The sequence below is a fragment of the Halichoerus grypus genome, chromosome 7 (genome assembly GCF_964656455.1).
Source record: "Halichoerus grypus chromosome 7, mHalGry1.hap1.1, whole genome shotgun sequence".
In the NCBI taxonomy this organism is placed as follows: domain Eukaryota; kingdom Metazoa; phylum Chordata; class Mammalia; order Carnivora; family Phocidae; genus Halichoerus; species Halichoerus grypus.
Window position 1 is genome coordinate 28,022,446 of NC_135718.1, and position 25,532 is coordinate 28,047,977.

At 47.1% G+C, this 25,532-nt stretch overlaps 2 protein-coding genes and 1 long non-coding RNA gene across 3 annotated transcripts in view; 1 reads left to right on the forward strand and 2 right to left on the reverse strand.

The window, feature by feature from the left end:
- PKD2L1 (polycystin 2 like 1, transient receptor potential cation channel) overlaps positions 1-25,532 on the forward strand; it is a 95,244-nt gene that overhangs the window by 9,984 nt on the left and 59,728 nt on the right. Inside the window, exon 2 of the mRNA XM_078077237.1 lies at positions 3,584-3,684. The gene's annotated coding sequence lies outside the window, so the exon portion shown is untranslated. The remainder of the gene's footprint in view (positions 1-3,583; positions 3,685-25,532) is intronic.
- SCD (stearoyl-CoA desaturase) lies at positions 4,056-19,298 on the reverse strand. Its single transcript, XM_036065107.2, has 6 exons — positions 18,897-19,298; positions 18,119-18,401; positions 14,149-14,279; positions 12,507-12,712; positions 10,827-11,059; positions 4,056-8,174 (listed from the first exon to the last, which is right to left on the reverse strand). Exons 1-6 carry the CDS (start codon positions 18,921-18,923, stop codon positions 7,975-7,977), a joined length of 1,080 nt encoding a protein of 359 aa, XP_035921000.1. The 5' UTR covers positions 18,924-19,298; the 3' UTR covers positions 4,056-7,974.
- On the reverse strand, positions 20,265-21,820 carry LOC144382547 (uncharacterized). The gene is made up of 2 exons (XR_013449648.1): positions 21,474-21,820; positions 20,265-21,249 (listed from the first exon to the last, which is right to left on the reverse strand). It is a non-coding gene; the product is annotated as an uncharacterized LOC144382547 (long non-coding RNA).

Below are 25,532 nucleotides of genomic sequence, written 5' to 3' on the forward strand. Positions count from 1 at the left end.
GAGCTTCACTCAGGTGTGGCTGAACTGGGTCATGAGATGGAATGAGTTGGGTTCTTCCGGAACAGAAGACGCATCTGCAGTTTGGACTGCATAAATTACAACCAGGCTTGTCTCTGGGTATAACTGAATATCACGAGGCGTACCCTGGAATATATGAGACTTATGCTCTTGGGTTTTGGTTTGTCATCTACTCCACACCCAACAGAGAGTAATTAATGACCACAGTTCTGGAGTTGGATCACAGCACCATCAATCACTCTCTCACAGCTTAACTTCTCCCCAAGTGAATTCAATGACCTCACGTAAACTTGGGGTAATAATAGCACCTACTTCCGATACAGGGAGGTAAGGCATTAGCAAGCGCTCATCGCGATAGAATATCGTATGTGGTATGTGGATTTTTCCAAGGACTTTGGTTTAGCAAGAACATCATCCGAGACTCTTTAGTTTATAGCATATGCCTTTTCTCATGTGACTGGCGTCTCTGTCTCCTTGCAGTTTGAGAACAGAGACCACATCACTATTTAATTAAGAAAATACTGAGTGCTGCTTTTGATTATACATGAGTTTGAATCTCACCTATTTACAATTAATGGTAAAAACATTAAAACCGAGAATTTTTTCTCATGTTTTTTACTGAGATACAATCCATAGGCCATAAAAATTGCCCTTTCAGTGTATGATTCAGTGGTTTTTAGCATATTCACAGAGTTGTGCAACCATGGTCAAAATCTAACTTTAGATCATTTCATCATTCCCCTGCCGCACCAAAACCCATGCCTCAGTTCTACTCCTAACCCCTGGCAACCCCCAGTCTGGTTTTGTCTCTCGATTTGCCTGTGCTGCAGTTCACATAAATGCAACCATATAGTACATGGTCTTTTGTGTCTGGCTTCTTGCCCTTAGAATAGTGTTTTCAAAGTTTACCCATGTTGTAGAGGCATCAGTAATTCTTTTTCTTTTTTCTTTCTTTTTTTTTTTTTTTGGTGGCTGAATACTATCCCATAACATGGCTATACCACACTGTGCTCATTCATTTATGAGGAACATTGGGGTTGTTCCTACTTTTTAGCTATTGTATAGTATATAATGCTGCCATATTTTTGTGTGGGCATGTTTTCAATTCTCTTGGGTATATACCTAAGCATAAAATTGCTGGATCATACTGTAACTATGTTTTATTTAACCTTTTGAGAAACTGCCAAACTGTTTTCCAAAGGAGCCTCATAATTCTAGATTCCCCCCAGCAATAAATGAGGGTTCCAGTTTCTCTACATCCTCATCAACTCTTGTTATTAACTGTCTTTTCATTGGAGCCATCCTAGTGAGTGTGAATGGTTTCTCGTTGTGGTTCTGATTGGCATTTCCTTGAGAGCTAATACTGAGCATCTTTTCATGTGCTTATTGGTCATTTGTGTATCTTCCCTGGAGAAATGTCTGTTCAGACCCTTTGCTTATTTTAAAATTGGGTTGTCTTTTTACCGTTAAGTTGTTCCTTTTCTTTAAGTAAGTTCTACACCCAACGTGAGGCTTGAACTCACAACCCGGAAATCCAGAGTCACATGTTCTACTGACTGAGCCAGCCAGGTGTCCCTGTAAGAATTCCTTTTATATTCTAGGTACTAGTCTCTTATCAGATAGAGATTTGCAAATATTTCTTCTCATTCTGTGGGTTGTCTTTTTACTTTCTTTTTCTTTTTTTGAAGATATTATTTATTTATTTGACAGAGAGAGAGAGCACAAGCAGGGGGAGCTGCAGGGGGATAGGGAGAAGCAGGCTCCCCACTGAGCCGCTGTGGGGCCTGATCGCACGACCCTGGGATCATGACCTGGGTCAAAGGCAAACGCCTAACTGACTTAGCCACTCAGGCGCCCCATCTTTTTATTTTCTTGATAGTATCTTTTGAAGCACAAATTTTTAAAATTTTGATGAAGTCCAATTTATTTATTTATTTTTTGTTGCTTAGGCTTTTGGTTGTATCTAAAAGACTATTGCCTAAACCAAGGTTACTGAGATTTATACCTTTGTTTTCTTTTTCTTTTTTTTTTTTAATATTTTATTTATTTGTCAGAGAGAGAGAGCACAAGCAGGGAGAGCGGCAGGCGGAGCAGGTAGAGGGAGAAGCAGGCTTCCTGCTGAGCAGGGAGCCGGATGCAGGACTCGATCCCAGGACCCTGGGATCATGACCTGAGCCAAAGGCAGACACTTGCCCCTTCTTTAATTTATTTCAATGACATTTTGTAGTTAACAATGTACCATTCTATGGGCTTCTTTTGCTAGATTTATTTCTACTTATCTTATTCTTTTTGATGCTATTATAAGTGAAATTCTTTTCTTAATTTCATTTGTGTATTATTCATTGCTAGTTTATAGAAATAGTTGATTTTTGTGTATTGATCTTGTATTCTGCAACCTTGCTGAATTTGTTAGCTTTAATAGTTTTTTCCATGTGTATTCTTTAGTATTTTTTTTATATACAAAATCATGTCCTTTGCATACAGAGATGGATTTACTTCTTCCTTTCCAATCTAGATGCCTTTTCTTTTTCTGCCCTGGTGGATACTTTTAGGGCCTATCTTGGTTCTTCCCTTAGGGAAGAGGGAGAAAACTGGTGGCGGTTTTGCATCAGTAATCTTATTTCTATGCTCTTCTCCATCAGTATCTTAAATTATTTTATCTTTTGTCCCATGGTTAAACCTTAGTTACTAAACAGAGCCTTAACCTCTTTCTACCTCCCCATGCAAAACACATCAAGAAGAAGAGTTCATTACCTTGCCCCCTGGGAGCTCTTATTGTACAACTCACCCTTATAGGGAAGTTCATTACGTATTCCTTTTCTCTCTCAATCTTGAATTCAATTGAACATACTGATCAAGCTCTAAGAGCTCTCCCCTTTCTTTCCTCTTTGGAACTTTTGCAGATAGGAATCAGGAAACTGCCACAGGGTGAAATAGCAAATATACAAAATACAGACTGCCTGGAGGAAGCAGAGAAGCAGGTTTAATCAGGCCAGCCAGGTAGCAGAGAGGAGGAAAGGAAATGAAAGTAGCAGAGCTTAGTGAGAATAAATTGTTTCAATTGGATGCCAGTTAATGGGCAACAAAGCTGATACTTAGAAGGAAGGGTGCAGTTATAGAGCAATGGAAACAATAGTCCAGCCTGAACATTTTAAACAAAATAGAGGGAAAGGGCTGAGAGGCAGATCCTGGTGAAGTGAATGCCACTCTCTACTCAAGTTATTAAGGTCTGACAAGGCCTCAATGAATATAGACTTGATTTTGCATGCTCAGAATTACTCTGAGAGAATGTTGCTTCTCGTCCAAGGTGAGGGCAACCTACATTAGCAAGCCAGGGATGCTGGTTCTGGGGAACTCTTAGAAGCCTAGGCACTGTCAGGGTGGCTCCTACTGGAAGACGGAGCTCCTTCAAACTGTAAAAAGTCCACATTCTCTTTTCTACATGAGGATTCTCAGATAAGTGGTAAAGGCTAAAGGCTTTTCCACCTTAAGATCATGGAGCCCTCTTTATTCTGGGAGTTTACAAACCTTCCCTTGGATTGTTTTTCCTTTCTTCCTGCTGCAGTTAATCAGCAATTTCAGGAAGCCACTTAATTCCCAGGAGGGACCACATTTCTTCACATTTCTTTGGACGAATGACCCGGACTGCCCAGCCTGGATTGCAAGGTAAAGATGTGCTTGCCCAGAGTGCCTCTCCTGCGGTTCTCTTCCTCTCTGATTCTCTGTCTTGGGTCCACGTGACCATGTGACACACCAGATACCTGGCATTTCCCCAGGGCCAAAGCGCCAACTGGTGTAAATGTGTTTGACTTCATGGCAGCAGACTCCTGGTTTCCTGCTGCCAAGGCTGCGTTTAACCTAAAGTTACCCTTAGGCAGGGCAGGGCGGGTTACTGGGGTATGAGTCAACCAGCTTGGCATCTCCTTCTTTTTTACTCTTAAAGGTACAGGAATAGGGCATAGACAGTACGGTAGACCATAGAGATAAGTTCCAGGAAACTTTAAATTGCAGCCAAAAATCACCCAGACACAGTGCAGTCGGATTCACTTCACTTTTATTATGAACAAACACAATTTCAGATCAGTACAACTAAGCTTCAGAGTTGATATTAATAGAAATTATTCCAAAATTATTCTTAGGTCACAAATAACTACTATCCCACATAAAAGGGGAAAAAAAATCCCACCCAATCAAGGAAAAGGTACCTGTGTATTGTTTCCATGGCAATGAGTCTATGTATTCTCAAATTTTGTCTGGCTAGTTATCCACCACTTAGCCAATGGATTTATTCAATCTCTCAGAGAGAATCATATCGATTAATGACAGCATCCAGGACGCATGGTTCATGATGGACACAAGTTCACGGTGGATACTGCTACTTTTTATAAAAATACTCAGGACTTAAAAGAATTCCTCTGCTGAAGGATCCCAAAATGCTTTATAAAAAGCATTAGTCACGCCTCAAAACTGCCCTGTGAGGTAGGTCAGTATTATTATCCCATTTTAACAGAAGGAAAACTGAGGCACATTATAGTTAAGTGACTTGCCCAGGGTCACATAGCAAGTCAGTGGCACAGTGGTAGGAGAGGCCCTGGCCTTAACCACCCGCGTAACATGGACATCTTGTTTTCTTTAACCTTTCACGCTGACCCATATGAGCTATACTTACAAAGAATACACTCAGGATACTAGCAAACCAAGGAGAAAAAGTTTCCATTTTAAATGCTACAACCATCTTTTAATCTAAAAAATATTATAAATCAAATACATTCAAATTACTTCCACCCGCCGTCAATGTGGGCACTTAATAAAAACAGCCCTAAGAAAAGTTTCCAAAATGAAGCCCTGAAGGGAATCCTGCGAATAGCTCTACTGATAATCCTCCAGCCAGACCCCCTTTTCTACCGGCCACTTCTGTAGGGTCTCAGGTGCAAAGGAACTCCACGGAGGGAGCGAGGAGGGAGTGAGAGCAGGCTCATATGCAACACTGATTAGAAAAGATGTAAGGCACCCAAATAAGTTGTCAGCACACCCACAAAGCGAGGACTGTTAGAAATTCAGACTTGAGTTTCTGGATCATTAATGCGTCAACTGAACTCAGCTTTAGAATCTTGAAGAAAGTGTTCTTTACTCGCAGACACCCCTCCACCTCCACATTCTCCTATACGGAGGGGCCCTCAGCCTGAGGACCCTGTCCAGCCTTGTGTAGGGTCATGGTATGGGTCAGATCCCTGGGACATGATTAGAATAGAAAGATAAACTTGTTTTTGGTCCAAAATTATAAAGCAGGCATCTGATAACCTGTGGAATTAAAACCACCCAACAGGCATTTCCAAGGGATAAGTCCACAAGTCAGCAGATCTGAACTACAGTGATCTTCCATTAGTCTTTTCTACTGAGAGGAACAGCTGAAAAGATGAGGATGCCTTTAGTCCAGGGAACCCCTGTAGCCTCTGTCTATTCAATTAATACAGGAAGAAAGGCCCTCTTCCCTTCCAGTATTGGGGCTCAACAGCGTGCAGAACATTTGGCCTTGTACATTTCCAATCTTTCATAGAGTAAAGCCAGGCTTTTGCATTGATGACCGAGGTACAGGGACAGGGGCAGTCCAAGGTTCTCAAAACACTGACGCTTTCTTCAGACCTCTTCTACACTACCGTTTGCCCTAGGCTGTGTGGTGGGGAATGCTGGTTAGTTTGCCGAGCAGAGATGCTGTTCAGCAAAGTTCATGGCATCTCAGATCCCAAGTCTGGGCTTTGCAATACACCCTGGCTCCAGGGAACAGGGCCTCCTTTTGCGTGAGGCACTTTGGAACTTTCCTTTGCTTCTTGTGCTTCCCAGTGAAGACTAGGCTCCCTCCTGCTCCTACAAGCATTGCACTGTCCACTGGGAGCTCGGACTCGGGCTGGGCAGGCATACCGAGCGAGCAGGGGGCATCTAGCATGCTCTCTTGTTCTGATCCAGACAGAGGAGGCTAAAAACAAACCCTTTTTTTTTTGGCTCCGTGGCTGGCTCACTGGCACAACACGAGCCTTTGGCCTGGCTGTGCCTCATGAGAGACAGTGCCCGAGCCAGGGATGTTTCTAGTAAGGTTTGCCAGCCTCCTCTTGAGTCATCAGTGTGGAGGGGAGCACAGGGGTGTAGGTGGAGAGACTCTGGAGGCCAAGTGAAAGTGGCAGCCTACTGAGCTTTATAAAGAGAAACAGTGGTTCAGTGACCCTGAGCATTCTGTCTGCAGGAGAGGGGGCTGCTGGTGAGCCTTAACCAGCACTGCGTCTGAATACATACAAAGGAGGCTTCCTGTCCGGAGAAAGAAGAAAACATCAGGGAGGAGACAGGACCGGTAGGAGAAAATGGACAGATAAGGGTAGAGCCAGGAATCAAAACCCACAGTAGTTAAGAGATTCCTACCTCGCCCCCCAGGCAGTCCTATACTTTACGCTAAAAGTTAACTGAGAAGGAATGGGAGAAATGGTTCAACACTGCGGGGAGAAGCCTTCTGGTTTGTCCTCATTCCAAGGAGAAACTGGAATTCATGAATGAACCTAACATTTAACTTGTTTGTATAACCGGCTTCCAAATCAGGACACCCAAAGACTTCCTCAGTAGTAACCTTCTGAATCCCCTGGCAATGTGTTCTCAGAGCCCTTCTTTTGTAAAGTTATCTCTTAGGAACTGCCAACAGATCTGGCCCTGAACCTCTCCATCTCCTGTCCAGCAGTGAGAGGAAAGTAGACAACCCACCTAATTTCTCCTCTTCTTCAAGCATCCCTCTTTCAGAGGGAAATACCCTAAGTGAATTACTTTAATGCTCCAAGCAGACTGTGTATGTATATATATTTTTATGTTGGACCCAACTCCACCTCTTAAAATCCTTCCTTTTTTGGAAGACCACTATGCTCACCACTATGCCACAAACACATTCCTTTTTTGGGTGTCTGGAAATGCTTCAGCCACCTTATTACCATGATGGGAGCCAACTAACAGCCCGAAGATGGCAGAGCAGAAAGACAAAAGAATTTTGATGATCCCATGATCTGCTAGATTTGCCAATTCTGGAAACAACCAACCTCAAGATTTCTTGTCATAAGGAATAAGAAATCTTCCTGTTATTAAAGGAAAAAAAAAAATCCTTCTCCAGCAGAGACCACTTTTACTACAAACTAAATGCTTCTTCTTTATCCCCAACCTAAACTACATTTGGGACATTGAGATCTGCTTTTGTGTTCCAGCATTGCCAGGCTCTGTGGCCATTCCCTAGTCAGAGTCAGGAGAGAAAGGAGACATGCTGTCTGGTGAGGCTCCAAGTCCTCACTAGGCAAGCAACCGTGTGTCCAATCATAGCAGGAGCCTCTTGCCCTGTTTCCCACCTCACCCCATCTTTACTTCTCAATCATACCATGCACGCTAACTCTCTCCCCTGACAGTTTACCTGCTTTAGAAGCTTTGTGCCAAATAAAGTTATTTTCCATTCCAACTCGCAAAAGCCTGAGCTGAAGATAATTAACAGGGGCCTTCCCAGAAGGTATGTTCTCATACCTCTAGCAAGAGCCACCCACCCTAAAGCTCAGGACAGCTCAAGGAAAGAGTTATGTGGGACAAAGACCACTAATTTTGGACTACAGAAAGGTTGGCTAGGCTTTGGAAGCTGGACACCCACCCATGAATGACCAGCTGCTTGCCTGGCAGGCAATGAGCGAGGAGAGAAAGGAAGGTGATAAGGACAAAGCAAAGAAAAGGACAATGAACTAGAAGAGAGGAAGAGAAGAAATAAGAACCTCAGCTTAGCATCATGAAGGCAGAGTTGCTGGCTTTCAATTTTAAAAGAATACTGTACTGGAAAGGGTTAACATCATCATCTTTAGCATCCTGGTAGCATTATTCAGTAGTTAATAAACAGAACATTAAACCTCTGCCCGGCTGGCTTTTGGAAAAGGAACCCAAGGGACCCCAAATTCAGCCACTCTTGGAGCTTCCGTCTCCAGTTCTTTTAATCCTGGCCAAGACGACAGCCTTGGATACTTTCTTCCGGTCGTAAGCCAGCCCGAGGGCAGCCATGCAATCGATAAAGAAGGTGGTGAAGTTGATGTGCCAGCGGTACTCACTGGCAGAGTAGTCATAGGGGAAGGAGTGGTGGTAGTTGTGGAAGCCCTCCCCTGGAACAAAAGCAAGGACAAGGGTTACGGAGCCGTCTCTGCACGCCAGGGACCTAGTAGACGACCTCAAACCTAGCAGAAACTTGCTGTTGTTGGACAAAGGAGCGAATCCAGTCTCTTCGACTCTGAACCAGATTGATCGCCTCGGAGGCGTCTTAAGAAATAACTGGGGAGACCTGGCCACCAAGCCTAGAAAGGAGCCTGTGTCAGAGGAGGACCCGCGATTCTTCCCAGAGGATAGGCTGACTAGAGAGAGAGATGGCTCTGGGCTGGGAAGGGATTTCAGGTGGGAAAGTTCCCTAAGTACTGGTCTGAGACGCCACAGGCTCTTGGGGTGCACGTGGACGCGTCTGGGTGGGGAGAGGAGAGAGTCCCGAAGGAAGGACTTTCGCCACACTTCTTATAACGACACGCCGGGGAGAAACAAAGACATTCTGCTGTCAGAAGAATTTCAGTAAGAGGTAAAGCTTTGGGAACTCCACAGACAGCAAGTTCTCCGACCCTTGGCAGGACTCTTCTTTTTGGATCGTATTCAACAATTAACAATACTGACCCTTCTAAAGCTAGGGGAAAGCTGGGTCAAGAATAGCTAATAAAAGAGCGCGGTGAGCCCTTTGAAGATAAAAGAACCCCAGGAGAGTAGTAATGATATTAATAACAAGCAAGTGAAGGAAATCCTACAGAGTAAATGACACCACTCAGGGCAAGTCAAGGTATGTCCTCTCCCTGTGACACCTGATTATTCACAGTGTGAACTGAGTAGGAGGCTGGGATAACCACAAGGCCAAAGGTACTGACAGGGTTACTAATTTCCATAAGTGGCTTTGTACCAGGTCCATAGAAGCACGAACCAGGCCTCTACTTAATCAGATTTAAAATGGAATCAGATACACACAGAGCCGAGAGAGAAAAAAGAGGAAGGTCCACCGATGGAAGAAGGACAAGACTTTGCAACTGGGGCAGCAAGATACAGCCCAAGAAAGGCTCAAGGGAGGAGGTCAGCTTTGGCAGAGAGAAAATGAACATGTGACTGTGGGGCAGGTAACTCAGGAAGAAACAGATTAGAATGGCAGAGAAACAAGCCACAGGAGAACAAAGGTGGAGGTGATAAGGGAGGAGAGCAACAGGTAGCAGAGATGAACGGTAACTGAGACAAAGTAAGACGTTGGCCGCCATTCTGAGCTGATGCTCATAAAGAGGCTGGAGTTGGGAAAGCTCACTATAGACCCCGTGGCGGCCCAGGACAAATCTCATTCCAGAAACTTCCATTTCTATGAAAATCTCAGACTTACATAGCCGAGGTGATTGACTTCAAACATGGTTCAAAGTAAGAATAGGTACGATGGTAGAAGGTGAGATGCATGAAAGTGCAAAAGAGATAGGAAAGAATGCCTTAGTCCAGATAGTAGAGATGACTGGGGTTGAGAATCTAAAGGAAGATTTTTAAAGAGAGAAAGTGAAGGTTATGCCGTGGCATGCAGAAACGTGTGCGCCAGTGAGGTTGCCTAGATATACTAGATGACCAGTGGCACTGACCACTGGTGAGGAAGAGGCCACGGGTTCTGCTTAAGGAAAATAAGTTCCAGGCCCTGATCAAGGTCTATATTTAGTTGAAAATAGTGACAGAAAAAGAATGGAGACAGATGGTAGAAGCCTGTTGTCTTAGGCTCTGGCTAGTGGGACAGGAACGATAGGAATCAATTCATGAATAGTCAGCATTAGATCAGTGAGCAGGTATTTGTGAGCAAACTACGGGCTTTACTGGTGGTTCCCTAAGCCACGTTGTGGGGAAGGGCTGCTCCTAGCACAGAATAGAAGCAGAAGAGAGAAAAAGAAAGGACAAAAGAGATAAGACTGATAGGTGGTCATTGAGGGCCATAAACAAGTGCTTTGATGTCCTTCCTATTGGCACCACCAAGCAATACGACATGGCATACACTTCAGCTCTGGCCTACCTGAATATGGCAAGAAGAGAAAACAGAAGTTGACTGAATTTAATTACAAGGAATTATTCTACATTTTATATAGCATGTTTATTTCTTTTTTTTTTTAAGATTTAAGATTTTTATTTTATTTTATTTTTTTTGAGAGCGAGCGAGCAGTGGGGAAGGGCAGAGGGAGAGGGAGAGAGAATCCCAAGCAGACTCTTCAGTGAGCTTGGAGCCCGACATGGGGCTTAGTCTCACGACCCCAAGATCACAACCGAAGCCGAAACCGAGAGCTGGACGCCTAACCGACCACGCCACCCAGGTGCTCCTATATAGCATGTTTAAATATAAAACACTAGGCTCGCTGCCCACTCAGATGATCCTTTTATTCCATTTATGCATTCCCTGCCCCAAGCAAGACTTGCAGTCCAGCACAAGAGGTGACTGGAAAAAAGGAACACCCAAAGGGGTTTATCATACATAGCGTTTGCGAAGGTTCCGCACCTGAAATCAAATGCACTGCTGTTCTTTATCCTTTTCTTTTTATATAAGACCTATTGCCCAACTCCAGAGAGTTTTTTTTATATATTGTCCCTTCGTTTTGTAGTGGAAAACCAGACAGAAAAAAGTCCTAAAACAAGTTAATCTGGTTTTTCTGGCTCCTCACCTAATACCCGAACCAGCAGACCACTAGAAAGGGTCTTGCTGTGGACTGTGGACTTACCTGCAGCTCCCAGGGAAACCAGGATATTCTCTCGGGGGCTAATGTTCTTGTCATAAGGGCGATATCCGTAGAGGTGGGCAGCACTGTTCACCAGCCACGTGGCATTGAGCACAACGGCGTAACGCAAGAAAGTGGCGACGAACAAGCTGTGTAGAAAAGTCTCACCCCAGAAATACCAGGGCACAAGGGTGGGCAGGATGAAGCACATCAGCAGGATGCCGGGTTTGTAGTACCTACATCGAGAGAGCAGACGCCGAGTCAGAGGAGAGAGGAGGGCTCTTGGACCCACCTCATTTTCCTCTGCCACTGGTGGGGCTGTCTCTTCCCTTCTACCTGAGCACTGTGTAGCCCAAGGCAGAGAAAGAGGGGATGAGGGAGGGGGGAATCTTTCGAGAATGTCCCAGTTTTTAGAAAATGAGGTAGTGAGGGGTTAACTGATTTTTCTAGGATCGCACGGGTAGGAGCCAGTGGAGCAAGGATTGGAAGGCTTGTCTCCAGCCTCTGAATCCATTGTTCTTTCTGACTATAGCATAATGCCATCTTGGTAAAACAGATGAGGTCCAGATTACCAACTCATAAACTGAGTTCTCCTTCCCAGGCTGTTTTTCCATTCTGCCTTTAGGCTCCTTTCTCTTTCCTGTTCATGTTTTTGCAGAGTCTAGGGTTCGTGCCTTGCCCCCAGGTCCTGCTAGCCACCCCAAAATCGTTCCTTTTCTTCCTCAGAGAGGCACAGGGTGTCCTTGATGTGCACAAGCCCTCTGGAGGCCCCATGCCATTCTTCACTGTCTCAAATGTAGACCATGCCATTGACATTCCTAGGGAATGGATTTCCTGCTTCTCTTCAGCAGCCAAGTCTTATACTCTTATATCATTAGTATTCCCTGCCTCAAACTTTCTGTTCCTGCTGCTGCTTCCCTAGCACAGATCGCCGTTAGCTCCTAACTTGTGGCCCTGCTTCTCACCTCTTTGACTCAGTGTTTTTTTTCAACCATCCCGAGAGTGACCTTTCTAAAGCACACCTCCAGTTATGCCACATTCCTGCTCAAAAAACTTGTAATGGTTTCCCACTGCCTATTGAAGTAAATCCTAAATCTGCTTTTAAGGCTCTACAAGAATAGCATCAGCCTCTTTCTGGTCTTACTTCGACCACACCCTACGCTTCAAGCAAAAGGCCTTTGTTGCTGGAACATGCTTTTGTACTCTCCCTCCCTACACACGCCTGTGAGAATCTCTATCCATCAGTGGATTCCAAAGCTCCCTTCTTCGTAAACCCTTCCCCGATGTCCCCTACCACACTAGCTCCTTTTCCTTTGTGCCTCTCATTGGTAAAGAAAATATCTCGCCACATATCATAGTTATTCAGATCCTTGGTTTTCCCTCTGCTTCCCAATAAGCTACAAACTCCTTGAAGGTAAGGATTGTGACACATTTGTCTTTTGTATCTGTGACTGTCCTAGGTCATAAGTATTTGTTGAATCTAATCGGTTTAATTACGAGAGCTCTGAGAGGAAGAACAATAGTCCACGGCCATGAGCCTGTGGGCTATTAAACATTAGGGTTTTAAATTGAATTTGGAACATGCAAACCCAATAAATTTCTCAGCTTAAGTTTATAAGCTCTAGGAGAAAAAAGGGAGTTCCCCAAACACTAGATGCCCAGCTCCGTCATTGCTTCACTCACCTTCTCTGGAACATCACCAGCTTCTCAGCTTTTAGGTCAGACAAGTCTAGCAAACCACCCTTCTCTTTGACGGCTGGGTGTTTGCGTACAAGCAGCCAACCCACGTGAGAGAAGAAAAAGCCACGCCGGGAATTGTGAGGATCAGCATCTGTTTCTGAAAACTTGTGGTGGGCACGGTGATCTCGGGCCCATTCATACACGTCGTTCTGGAGGGACAGAGAAGAGGAATGTAGGCCTGGCGAGAGATATCGTCTTAGGGGAATTCCAACGGATAGGCAACTCTACGAGCCCCTGGCTCTCAGCCCAACCTCAAAAAATAGGAGTCATGCAGTTGCCCCCTCTGCTCCCCCAACTTGCCACTGAAGCTTAAGTGGAAAAGCAATTTAAAGTCCCAGGACACATGAATAGGACTAGCTTCTTGAAGGTTATATGGTGGGCAGAATGGAGACAGATCATACAGAGCTCAGTTTCATTAGAAAACCACATTGCAATCCTTCAAGCAAGAAAAAATGTTGGAAAATGTTCTCACGGAATGCCAAACCCCTGGGCATGGAGAACACGAGGCAGGCAGCCTTGCATCCCAGGTCCTGGTTGGTGGGTGAAGCGTCAGGGAGCTCCATTCTGATGCCTTGCATCCAGATCATGGCCAGGCATAGAAATCATGATCTTGGCCACATTTCCAAATGACCTCTGGGCTCCTCTGGGATTCTTTTAATACCTTAAAGGATGTGCCAAATCTCTTCCTTTGCCCCACAAAGACAACATCAGGAGCCCTCAAGGCATAAAGTGCTACGACCGAGAGGATTATGTGACTGTGGCAGGTACCTGGGACACTGCCACGAAGAAGGGGATCAATTTGGTTTCTTTCCTTTTTCCTCTTGCTCCCAGCTAAGCTCCACACCACCAGCCATCTTTTGTCGCTTGCTGCCCCTTAACAACCAGGAGTTCCCTTCTCCCAATTCCCTGCATTCTATCTCTGCTATAAACTTTCTGCCTCAACAACCCTCAGTATTTGACTTAGCCAGCCTGGCAGCCCAAGACAGGACCATAATGTTGGTCTACCTAACTTCTCAGGGACGCCATTTCCTCATCTGTAAACTGGGGGTCATAGTACCTATCTTCTAAGATTGTTGTGAGGATTTAATGAGGTAATTTACGTCAAGGGCTTAGAATAGTCAGGCACATAGTGCTACAGAAGTATTTGCTCTTAGACCTAAGAACACAGAGTTCAAGAGTCTATGCAACATCAACCTCAATCCCGTTGTGGTGGAATCCTAAGCTTTTCACCTAAAATAGTGAATTTATCGTCCAGCATCTGCCCAGGAAACCAGGGTCAGTTCCTGGCTTATACACTATGACCCCTTACAATAAAGGACCACAACGGCCAAGACTGCATGATAACAGAGGGACCCTAGGATCAAAAAACCATCCCATGACACTGAGACTATTACCTATGTATCTCCCACTTCCCTTTTCCGGTGTGGACTTAGGGACTGGGGCTGCACTTGAGGTGACTGTAAGGGGAGAGGAAAGTCAAGTGCTGCCCAGGCGTGGCTGCTCTGCAGGTGCTGAGCTTCTCCATTCTGCTGCCAGACCATCAAAAGAGTGGACAGCAAAGAGCTGAGCAAAGCCAGCTTCTCACCTGGAATGCCATCGTGTTGGCAAGGATCAGGAAGAGCCTCAGGGGCAGCCGAGCTTTGTAAGTCCGGTGACTCCACAGGCGATGAGCTCCTGCCGTTATGCCCACAGCACTGGTCAAATAGTAGAAGAATCCTGCGGGGGGGAAGTCAGTGTGGGTGGTCGCGATTCAGGGGAAGCACTCACCTGCTGCTCTCCCGTCTGAGTCTGTGTGTTCTTAGGCTCTGGGTGAGGATTTGTTTCACCCTGAACTCCAGGGATGCCTTGGTCTCCTCTGTCCCTTCACTTTTACTCCTTGAAAAATACCATCACTACCCAATCCTCTGGAATTAGCTGAGTCTCAGGCACTTGAGAAAGGCCGGGCAGAGAAGAGGGCTCTTACCACCCAGCTAGCTACTTGTCATTCTCCGTCATGAGGGACACTGTCCCCGGTCCTATCTCCTTTGGCCTTCAGCTAACCTTTTCCAAAGTTTTAAGGACCACAGACGACTCCTGCGAGTCTCAGGACCCATAAGCAAGGGCGGTATTAAACTATTTGAAAGCTAGTATGGTCTGAGCTCTGACCAATTCCAGGGACCCTGGGCTCTCAGGGACACTCACAGGGCTCTGAACTATGGCATTTACCAACCAGTATAAAAGCATTTAAATATTCTAGCAGGCAGTGCAGTCCCATCAGGGGAAAATCTGCCCTGTACCTAAGTCATATCTGCACAGTATCTTAAGCTTTGCCAAGGATTTTATCTTCTCTGATTCCTTGAATACCTTGAATAGGGTTTAACATCCTCACTTTGCAGCTGAAGGTTAAGTGTTTATCTATGGTCACATGGCTGGTAAGAAATGGGAGCCATGGTTTGAAACCAAGTTTTCTGTCAACAAGCACTCTTTGTTCTTGCTGTCCCATCCACCTCCCCAAGATATGCACATGGTTCCTGTGTCTCTCCTCTGCCCCGTGCCTTGGTCAGCCATACTCCCTCTGGCAAGGCTAATTCTAGATAGTGCCCCGATATCCTCCAAGTGTTCGGTGCAACACCCCAACACTGTCCTGCCTCACCTTTCCTGTAAGCCTGCAGGATCTAATCTCTCGATGATAGCGAGAGATAGTCTCTAACTGGGAAGTGGGCTTCTGGGTATACCCGTCTTCCTCTGTTGGCTCTAGCAGGCAGGGGCAGAGACCTTGGTAGAGCGGTGACTGTTGACAATGTTTCATTCCTAGGGAAGCAGCTGGAAACAATGGATCCTCAGTGGCCACAGAACTTAGTCGCAGTCGGAGACACTGCACATTGTCACAAATTGTCCTGTGTTCTTCTCCAGCCATAGATACCAGTTTCCTAAACAACCCCCTGCCCCCCTCCTCCCCTAACCCTGTCTTCCTCCATGCTCTCCTACCCCTCCTCCAGGATCTGGAGGAGAGCCATGGAGCCAGAGTGTCCCAGCAAAAGTTCTACCCACAGTCCCATACTCTGTGCTGGCATTCGGGCCCCAGGTGATTTGCTGGCCTCAGGCCATGTGCTGACTTCTTCCAGATACAGTATCTGCCTGCGTCTGCACCTGGAAAGTGACAGTTTAGCCACAGCCCACCGAACACCAAGGAGGAAAGAAAATGGCTTTGGGCAGGAAAGCAGAAGCACTCAGCTCAGAACAAAGGAAGCTCCTAGGGTTGTTTCATGCCAGAGAGGACCCTGGCAAGTTGACTCAGTGCCTACGATCCTAGTATTACCAGGGGCATTGGGAAAAGAGCCCATACACTCTGGTGCCTTTTCCTATCAACCTCGAAAGCCTATCTAGTAGAAGATCTTAAGCCAGTTGGAGAGTCACATCTCTATTAATGTCCAAATTGTCAGCCTAAGTAAAGTCTCCTAGTTTTGACTCCAAGAAAGAGACTGGAGAAATTTTACCCCTTGGCCCTCAGTGTTGCCAGAGATCTCTTTTCAGCCCTCCCCCTAAGGGCTCTTCTGAGAGGCTCTCAAAATTGCTCAGAGTCATGAGAAATACTGGAATCACAACCAGTTGCTAATTTAACACTGTCCTTAGGGAGAAAACAAGAAAAGGTGAAGCCAAGCTCCTAAACTCTGCAGGTAGACCTCTGACCCTCCCCTCCCCCTTGTTCCTTAACATGGACAAGTTCTGATTTCCCTTCATCCAGCTGGTCATTCGGTCAGCTAAGTCATCTACCACATGGCCCAGGAACAGGAAAAAAGGTCACCGTCCAGTCCCCCTGGGCCATGTTTCTCTGTCCAAAGGCACAGTACACATCCATGGACAGGGCACCCAAAAGCTAGCAGGTACAGCCTGGGTTTGTGGATCACCCTCTGCCCCCTGCACCAGCAGCCAAGGTGGGGAGCGATGAGCGGCAGTCTGGCCAAGCTCTGGGCTTCACAAGGCCTACAGGGCGTCCTGAGGCTGGAAGGGGCTTGCAGGTGACAAAAACTACTTGTGAAGACTCCTCTACTGGGGAGAAGGGGTGGAGACAGGAATCCACAGTCTCCCTGGAGGATCCTTATCCCTGCTCTTGACCTCTCCCGATACAGCTGAAGTTCTGCTGGCTTCTCAGAGGGGCAGAGAACACACATCCCCCTCCCCTCCCAAATAGAAGAGCTCTTCCTGGTCTGCAGATGAACTGATTTCCAGAGCCTGGCCAGCCCCAGCAATGACACACATATACTCTAAGGAGAACTACCTACCTAATCCTAAAAAAAGTACTGTTGTCCCAGTTTGTACCTAGAAAAATTGAGATCCCAAAGAGAGGGGGTCTACCCAGCTGCATTTCTGTCTGTGGCACTCAGGACTTCCCAAGACAAAGCTCCAGGGACCAGATCCTACCACTTTTAGACCAAAGAGGTCCTGGGGGAATCAGCTAAAACTTGGCCTACCAGCCCTTCGACACAACTGTCCTCCAAGAGTGCAGCTGTCGGCAAGCACCCCATACCCAAGACGGTGCTGGAACCCCTAACGTGGTTTTCTGGAGGACAATCTTTCCTTTCTCACCAGCCGCAGAGAGGGCCAACGCAGAGCCCCTGGGACACTGGAGCTCTCTGCTCCCCCCTGCCCTCCCCAAGTCAGGCTTTGCGTGGCGGAGGTGAAAATGCCTGCAAAGCACATGTGTGTGTCCAGGGGGCAGGGCCCTGCCATCAGACCATACCCAGGCATCCCCGAAAGAGCTGAGCTAAGGGCAGGTCAGGGACAAACTGGGAACTGTCTCCCGCACTGCAGCAGCCTCGAGGCTGGGGCTGCTGAGGGCTCTCTTCTCTGTCCCTGGCAAGAGGGGGACTTCATGACATTAGGAGAGAAGGGCTGGAGCAGGCTAGATGGGAATAGGAGATGCTTCCTTGACCTCATTTCATTCCCAGAACATGTTCATTTGGTGGCATGTATTGCTCCCTGGAGACTTAACACGGGAGTCACAGAGCAACACATCTGTGTAACCTGGGTTCTACAGGAGCCTTCTTGGTCCGTCTGTTTAACAAAGGAGCCTGGCTGGGCCAAGGACCAGGGCAAAAAAGGATTTTGTGGATAACCTCTTCTCTGTTCCTCCCTCTTCCGCCAACTCTTGTCCCGAGCAGTTTCCCTTGCTATGCTATGACTGTGCTCAGCATATGCCCCCTGGAGCTGCTGCTCTGCTGCCATGTTCCCAGGCCTTCCAGGTCGTGGCCTTGAATCTTTTGTGGCTGGCAGGGCTGGGACAGGCAGCCAAGCAAATGACTTGAAACAGGGAAAGCTGACTCTCTGGCACACGTCTACTCATTTCAAGGCCTGCAGCACATGGTCTCAGGGCTCTCTGCCCAACACCCACATTGAAGGACCCCCAACCCCCCTTGGCTCCATTCGCAGCCACCATCGTCAGGTCACCAAGACACATGGCTGGGAAAACCTGGGCCGGGAAGGGCTGTTGCCTCTGCTCTATGCAAGATCCTACCTTATTGAAGGAGTAGGGAGAACCAGGGGTACTAGGTCGGAAGAACAAGGGAGTCTCTTACCCCAGATACAGGTGTAGATCTTGCAGGCGGGAATCAGCAGGATCCCATACAGGGCTCCCAAGTGTAGCAGAGACATAAGGATGATGTTTCTCCAAACATACTCAACCTTGGGCTTTGGACCCTCCGGATCCTTGTAGCTTGGGTCATAGATGTCATCTTTTAGTTCAGGGCGGATGTCTTCTTCCAAGTATAGAGAAGGCTTCTCCAACTTGCCTCCTCCATTCTGCAGGATCCTGGAGGGAGGCGCTGTGATGGTGGTGGTGGTTGTGTAGGAGCTAGAGATCTGGAGGGGAGAGGAAGCAGAGTCAGGAGAGGCGAGGACACGTGCAGTAGCCCCTGCCACTTCACTCTCTACTCAAGCTGGGGGAATGGTGGAGTACAGACACAGACCCTGTCCCCAAAGCCCGCATTAACTGGGAGCCCGGTGCGCCCCTGATGGAAGAGAGGGAAGTCCCCAGGAACTGTGCAGATAGGTTGTGGAGGGTAGTGGAACCTCAAGATGAAGGTGCAGTAGGAAGGAGGAGTAAAACACTCACACCCCTAAGAACGCACAAAGAAAAACCCGCATGCACACAGACATAAAAGTACGACCGGGTTTTTCTTTAAAGCTTAAGAAACAAAAGTTGGGGAACAAAGTCCGCAAATTACAATCCACATTCCCAACAAACTGAAAGCAGTACAACTCGCAAAAGATGGCTAATAGTCCGCGGAGACCTCAACGCTCTCGTCCCCGCAGCGCCTGTGAACCCGCGGTCTGGGGCAACTGCTCAGAGCTCACCTCCTCTTGCAGCAAGTGGGCCGGCATCTGGGCTCTCGGATGCTGGGATCACTCGCCCGCGGCTGAAACGGCACAGCGCAGTTCGGGACAGCCCGCACACACGTAGACTTCGGTTACCGAGCCGGCTTTTGCGCGGTGACCCGCGGCGCTGCTCTCGGAGCCTCCTCTGCGCGGTGCGCGCTGGATCGGTGTCGGGCTCCGATCTGCGGTACGTGGGTCTACCCAGGCTGGGGATTTAAAGGCTAGAGCTGGCCGTGGCTGACCGAGTCCCGTATTTCCTCAGACCCCTTTTATTCGCTGCCAACAAGGGGCAAAGTGCGCGGAATTGACTCACCCTGGGAGACCCGCCTGGGCGGGAGAGGGGAGGAGACAGAGCCGAGGCGTGCTGCGGACTGGAGACGCGCAAACAGGATGCTGCAGACACACCGCGGCTCCGCAGCCGCAGCCCCAGCCCCTGCCCCTGCCCCTGGGGAAATGCTAATGGGCTTCTGTAGAATCTGGCGCGTCATTGGCCGAAGGGAATTTGGTGCCACCTCGTCCAGCCCTTGCCATTGGCTGGGCGCAATCTGCTGTTCCCTCGGCCGCGAGCTACTCGCTCCCCCTCCCCTCTCTTTCTCCTGCTCGGCTCCGCTTCCACCGGCCGCTGGGCCTTTGCCGGCATCCCGCGGCCTCGGAGGCGCTGGGAAGCCTTCCCTCTGCTCGCGGGAGAGGACCGGGGCCGGGGGTAGGATGGTGGGGGTGGGCACCCGCCCGGGACCGGCCCCCCGCACTCGGCGGCCGGACGGGCCCCGCGGAAGTCTCCCCGGCAACAGCGGGGAAGCCCCGGGCCGGACCACGGCGCGCGGCTCGCTCCCGCCTTCCCGCTCGCAGGGACGATTGGGAGGGCAGACGTGGCTTCAGAGCTGGGGTCGCGAGCCCAGGAGGCCGACGGGGTCCCGCCTGACAGGGGGCATGAGGGACAGCTCCCCGCGCGGAGCCGGGCCGGGGGCCGTTGCGGAACAATGGCCCCGCTCCGCGCACCAGCCCCGCCGTGCTAACCCGAGGCCTCCGCGCGCGCGCGCGCGTGTGTTCGCGTGTGTGGAACTGCACGCGCGCACGGTGTTCTGCCACTGGGCGCGCCCAGCAGGGGACAGTCACCGCCAGGCACAGCGCGGCGGGGGGATGGGGGGATCCCATCCCTCTGCCCAGGCGGCTGGGACGTGTGCGGGATGTTTGGGGGTTCTTCAGGCTGCCAGGTTGTCATTGGGGATCGCCTTCAAGGAAAAAGGCAGGAAGCGCAGGCACGTGCTTTCACACAGACGCAGGCCCGAGGACTGACTGGTACGTGCCGCACAAGTAACTAACAGGTATCGCATTATTACTACAAGCCAAGTCACAAGGATCGTTTTATTTCATCCTTACTGCGACCCCGGGGAGGTGGGTTGTCTGTTCTAACCTTTTAAAGATGAGGAAAGTGAGATACGGAGCGGTTAAGGCACTTGTTTCTGGTCACAGCAGCCAGGAGCTGAGCCCTCAAGTCTAGGTCCGTTCCCAGAATCCCCAGTCCCTGAGATGCTCTGACCTCGCTGACCTGTCCCTCATGCCCCCCGTCTTTCTGGGCCTGTGGTGCCTTGCCATTCAGAGTTAGCTCAGAACCAGACAGGGCATGCATTCTCCCAGCCTCCTTCCACACCCAGGCCTCCCAAATACTCCCCCAGGATCCTTCCTCTGAGAAGAGGAGAAAAGAAGGAGCTCTGGGCCAACCATTGGCTTCTCAGGAAGAGAGGCACCTGGGATTGCCTGGGAGGAGGACTAAGGAGCTCCCTTGTTGGCCACTGGTCTCAGGTTAGGCCAACTCCCTGGCCAGTCACCAGCGCCTCCATTCCGGTCCTGGCTCCCTGGCCAGTGCAAGAGTCTTGAATGAGACTAGATATTTCAGTTATGGACAGCCGGTCTTGTCATAGCTCAGAAGAGCTGGGCGTGGAGGAGAGAAGTCTGTGCACATGCTGCTCCTCTTCAGGCTTGCTCTGCAGTGTCTCTTGACTTAATTCCTCTACCAGTCACAGGGTTATTCCTCAAGGGAGAAGATCCAGAGTTTCTTGCGGGCTGGACCCTTAATTGTGCCTGAAGAGGGCTCTACCGCGGAGCCATCCATCATGTTCCATCTTCCCAACTTTTTCTTCCCCTCTACTCTGCCTGTCCAAATATTAGTCACCATTCAAGGCAAATTCAACTCCATCCCTTTCTTAAATCTTTCCCTCAACTTCACCATCAACTTCACCACTGCTGGACATTCTCTCCCTCCTACTTGGGGCCTCCAGAGAGTTTATGGCATCATTTATGGCCCTTCTTACACAGACTTAAGAATTATCACCTGCAAAGGGCGCCTGGGTGGCTCAGTTGGTTAAGCGACTGCCTTCGGCTCAGGTCATGATCCTGAGGTCCCGGGATCGAGTCCCGCATCGGGCTCCCTGCTCGGCAGGGAGTCTGCTTCTCCCTCTGACCCTCCCCCATCTCGTGCTCTCTCTCTGTCTCATTCTCTCTCTCAAATAAATAAATAAAATCTTTAAAAAAAAAAAAAAAAAAAAGAATTATCACCTGCATGTATCTTATCTCTCCTATCAAACCCCCAGCTCCTTGAGACAAGGCCCCTGCTGCCATCTTTCATCTGTTTCATGGGGCCTAGTAGGAGGGAAATGTATAGGAAACTTTAGGCACGGAGCTGGTTCCTGAGAATAAAGGAAGTCACTGTGCATTTGGGTCATACTGATTGTGGCAGAAGGAAACAGTAAGAGGGCTCAGTACTGTTCTTAAAGCTGGGGGTGGGATTCAAAATAGGAATCTCTTAGAAAACTAGGAATAGAAGGAAACTTCATTAACTTGATACAGAACATCTACAAAAAACCTGCAGCTAATATTATACTTAATGGTGAAATATTAGATCCTTTATTGCTAAGATAAGGGAGCAGGCAAGCATGTCTGCTCTTACCTCTTCCATTCAACATTGCACTTAAAAACCTAGCTAGTATAATAGCAAGAAAAAGAAATGAAATGCATAAAGATAGGAAAAGGAAAACTGTTATTATTTGCAGAGACATAATTGTGCATACGAAAAACTCTATGAATTCTACCCCAAATTGCCATTATTGGCAAGCAAATTTAGAAATGTCAAGGATACAAAGTCAAGATAAAAAAAAATTTCCTTCTGTATACTATTAAAGAATAATTGGAAAACAATATATTTTAAATATATTTTCTTAAATAGCATCACAAATACCATATAGAAAGGAATAAATCTAAAGAACTATTTGCAGGATATCTGCACTGAAAACAACAAAGCATTTTTGATAGAAATTTAAAAGTTCTTAAAGAACTAGAGGGAATAAGAAAAGATATATACTATGTTCATGGATGGGAAGACTCCATGTTGTTCTGTAGATTAATTTAATCCCTATAAAAATCCAACAGGTTTTCTTTTTTTAAAGAAATAGAGGGCGCCTGGCTGGCTCAGTCGTTAAGCGTCTGCCTTTGGCTCAGGTCATGATCCCAGGGTCCTGGGATCGAGCCCCGCATCGGGCTCCCTGCTCGGCGGAGAGCCTGCTTCTCCCTCTACCACTCCCCCTGCTTGTGTTCCCTCCCTCGCTGTCTCTCTCTGTCAAATAAATAAATAAAATCTTTAAAAAAAAAAGGAAGATAAACAACTCAATAAGAAAAATAGCAAAAGATTTGAATAGACACTTCACAAAAGAAGATACAAAAATGAACCATTGAGCACATCAAAATTGTTCAGCATCACTAGTCTCAGTTATTACACCTAAGGAAAAAGAAAAAATAGATAATTTGGACTTTGTCAAGATTAAAAACTTTTGTGCTTCAGAGGATATTATCACGTAAAAGAAAAGACAGCCCACGGAATGGGAGAAAATGTTTGCTTATCACATATCTGATAAGGGACTTCTGCGTAGAACATACAAAGAACTCTTGCAACTCCATAATAAAAAGACAAATGACCCAAGTAAAAATTGAATAGACACTTCTCCAATGAAGACTCACAAATGGTCTATAAGCACAAGAAAAGATGCTCAATCTCATTATCCTCCTCAGGGAAATGCAAGTCAAAACCATCATGAGATAATTTATACTTAGGGTGTCTTCTTTAAAAAGACAGTACAAGTGTTGGCAAGGATGTGGGGAAACTGGAATCCTCATATGCTGCTGGTAAGATTGTGAAATGATACAGCCACTTTTTTTTTTTTAATGTATTATTTGTTTCAGGGTACAGGTCTGTGATTCATCAGTCTTACACAATACACAGCACTCACCATAGCACATACCCTCCCCAATGTCCATCACCAGGCCACCCCATCCCTCCCACCCCCCTCCACTCCAGCAACCCTCAGTTTGTTTCCTGAGATTAAGAGTCTCTTATGGTTTGTCTCCCTCCCTGGTTCCGTCTTGTTTCAGTTTTTCCTCTCTTCCCCTATGACCCTCTGCCTTGTTTCTCAAATTCCACATATGAGTGAGATAACATGACAATAGTCTTTCTCTGATTGACTTATTTTGCTTAGCATAATCAATACCCTCTAGTTCCATCCACGTCATTGCAAATGGCAGGATTGCATTTTTTGATGGCTGCATAACATTCCGTCGTATATATATATACCACATCTTTATCCATTCATCTGTCGATGGACATCTGGGCTCTTTCCATAGTTTGGCTATTGTGGACACTGCTGCTATAAACGTTGCGGTGCAGGTGCCCCTTCGGATCACTACGTTTGTATCTTTGGGGTAAATACCCAGTAGTGCAATTGTGGTAGAGTCACTTTTGAAAACATTTTGGCAGCTCCTCAAAGGCCAAACCTGGAGTCACCATCTGATCCAGCAGTTCCACTCAGGTATATACCCAAGAGAAATGAAAACATATGTCCCCACAGAAACTTGTACACAAATATTCATCCGGCAGTATTCATAATAGAAAAGGTGGAGACAACATAAATGTCCATCAAATGAGTAATGGATAAATAAGATGTGGTATGTTTTTACAAATGACTATTATTCAGCAATAATAATAATAATGATGATGAAGTGCTGGTGCAAGCCACAATGTACATGAACTTCAAAAATACAATGCTAAGTGAGAGAAACCTATCACAAAAGACCACACACTTCCTTATCCCATTTACAGGAAATGTCCGGGATGGGGAAATCTATAAAAATGGAGTAGATTAAGGGTGGCCTAAGGCTTGGACAGAGTTAGGAGGGAGATTGAAGAGGGTGGTTGAAGGCTAAGGAGTGCATTACCCTTCCTGGGGTAATGAAAGTGTTCTAAAATTGATGGTGCTGATGGATGCACCACATTGTGACTATAGTTAAAGCCACCAATTGTACAACTTACGTGGGTAAACGGTAGGGTGTGTAAATTTTATCTCAAGAAAAGCATTTCTGAGAAAAAGCTACAGTGAGTAACGCTATATACTCACTGGAATGACTGAGTTTGAAAGACTGAGAACTGTAAATGTTGGTGAGCACGTGAAAGAACTAAAATGCTCATCCATTGCTGGTGGAAGCATGAGATGTCACAACCACTTGGGAAAATAGGTTGGCAGTTTTTTTATAATGTTAAACATTCGTCTATCCTAAGAATCATTAATTCCACTCCTGGGAATTTCTTCAAGTGAAATGAAAACCCATGTCCACAAGAAGACTTGTACAAGAAAATCCATTGCAGATTCATTCATTATTGCCCCAAAGGGGAAACATCCCCAAAGCTTGCCCATAGGAAACCAGATAAGCGATTGATGGGCCATTCATCCAGCACAGACACTCTGAATGGAAAAGAATGGACAGCAGAGACATGCAGCAACATGGATGGGTCTCAAAAACATGCACAGCGAAGAAGCTAGCCGCTGAAAGGACAAAATGGCTCGTTCCCTTTATATGAAGTCTGCTGGCAGGAAAAACTAATCTCCAGGGAGAGAAGTCAGAATGTGGTTGCTCAGGATAAGGGGCCTTGATTTGAAATGGGCCAGGGGGAAGACTTTGGTCATAGAAACATTCCATATCCTGTTTTGGGTGGCAGTTATCTGAATATATACAATTGTTCAAGATCATCAAACTGAACGCCTATGAAGTGCACGTTTCAGCGTATGATCATTTTACCTCAACCCAGCTAGGAAGGGTTGGGAACCAGAGTATGTAGCCAGGAAAGGGAGTCCTAGAAGTTGCTTGCTTCATTCATTCATTCAAAATACAGTACATATCTATCGAGCCCCTACTAAACAGGCAGGCACTGTTCTGGAAGCTGGTATCACTGGTGAGTTAGCTCCATGTTCTTGCCCTCATGGAGCCTACATTCCAGTGGGAGAGATAATTAACAAAATAAACACAGAAGCTCAGGTGCAGGGGGGGGAAAGGATAAGGGGATTTAAAGTAATAGTTCTACTAAATGCAGGAACTTTGCAGATTCTGGGCATCACCTTTGCTCAACAGGAACCCAAAGGTCCATCCCTCCCTCCTTTCCTTCCTTCCTTCCCTCCTCTCTTCCCCTTCCTTCCCTCCTCTCTTCCCCTTCCTTCCTTCCTTCCTTCCTTCCTGTTTCTGTCCTCTTGCCCTATAAGCCTGGTGCTTCAGTGTGTGGGTCTTATAAGTTTCCTA

Excerpts from the sequence above, each read along its gene's own strand:
- SCD (XM_036065107.2), bottom strand. The coding sequence starts at position 18,923 with ATGCCGGCCCACTTGCTGCAAGAGGAG. Across the intron at positions 14,280-18,118 it reads GATCTACACCTGTATCTGGG|GATTCTTCTACTATTTGACC; the intron begins GTAAGAGACTCC and ends TCCCCCCCGCAG. Across the intron at positions 12,713-14,148 it reads CCAACACGATGGCATTCCAG|AACGACGTGTATGAATGGGC; the intron begins GTGAGAAGCTGG and ends CTGTCCCTCCAG.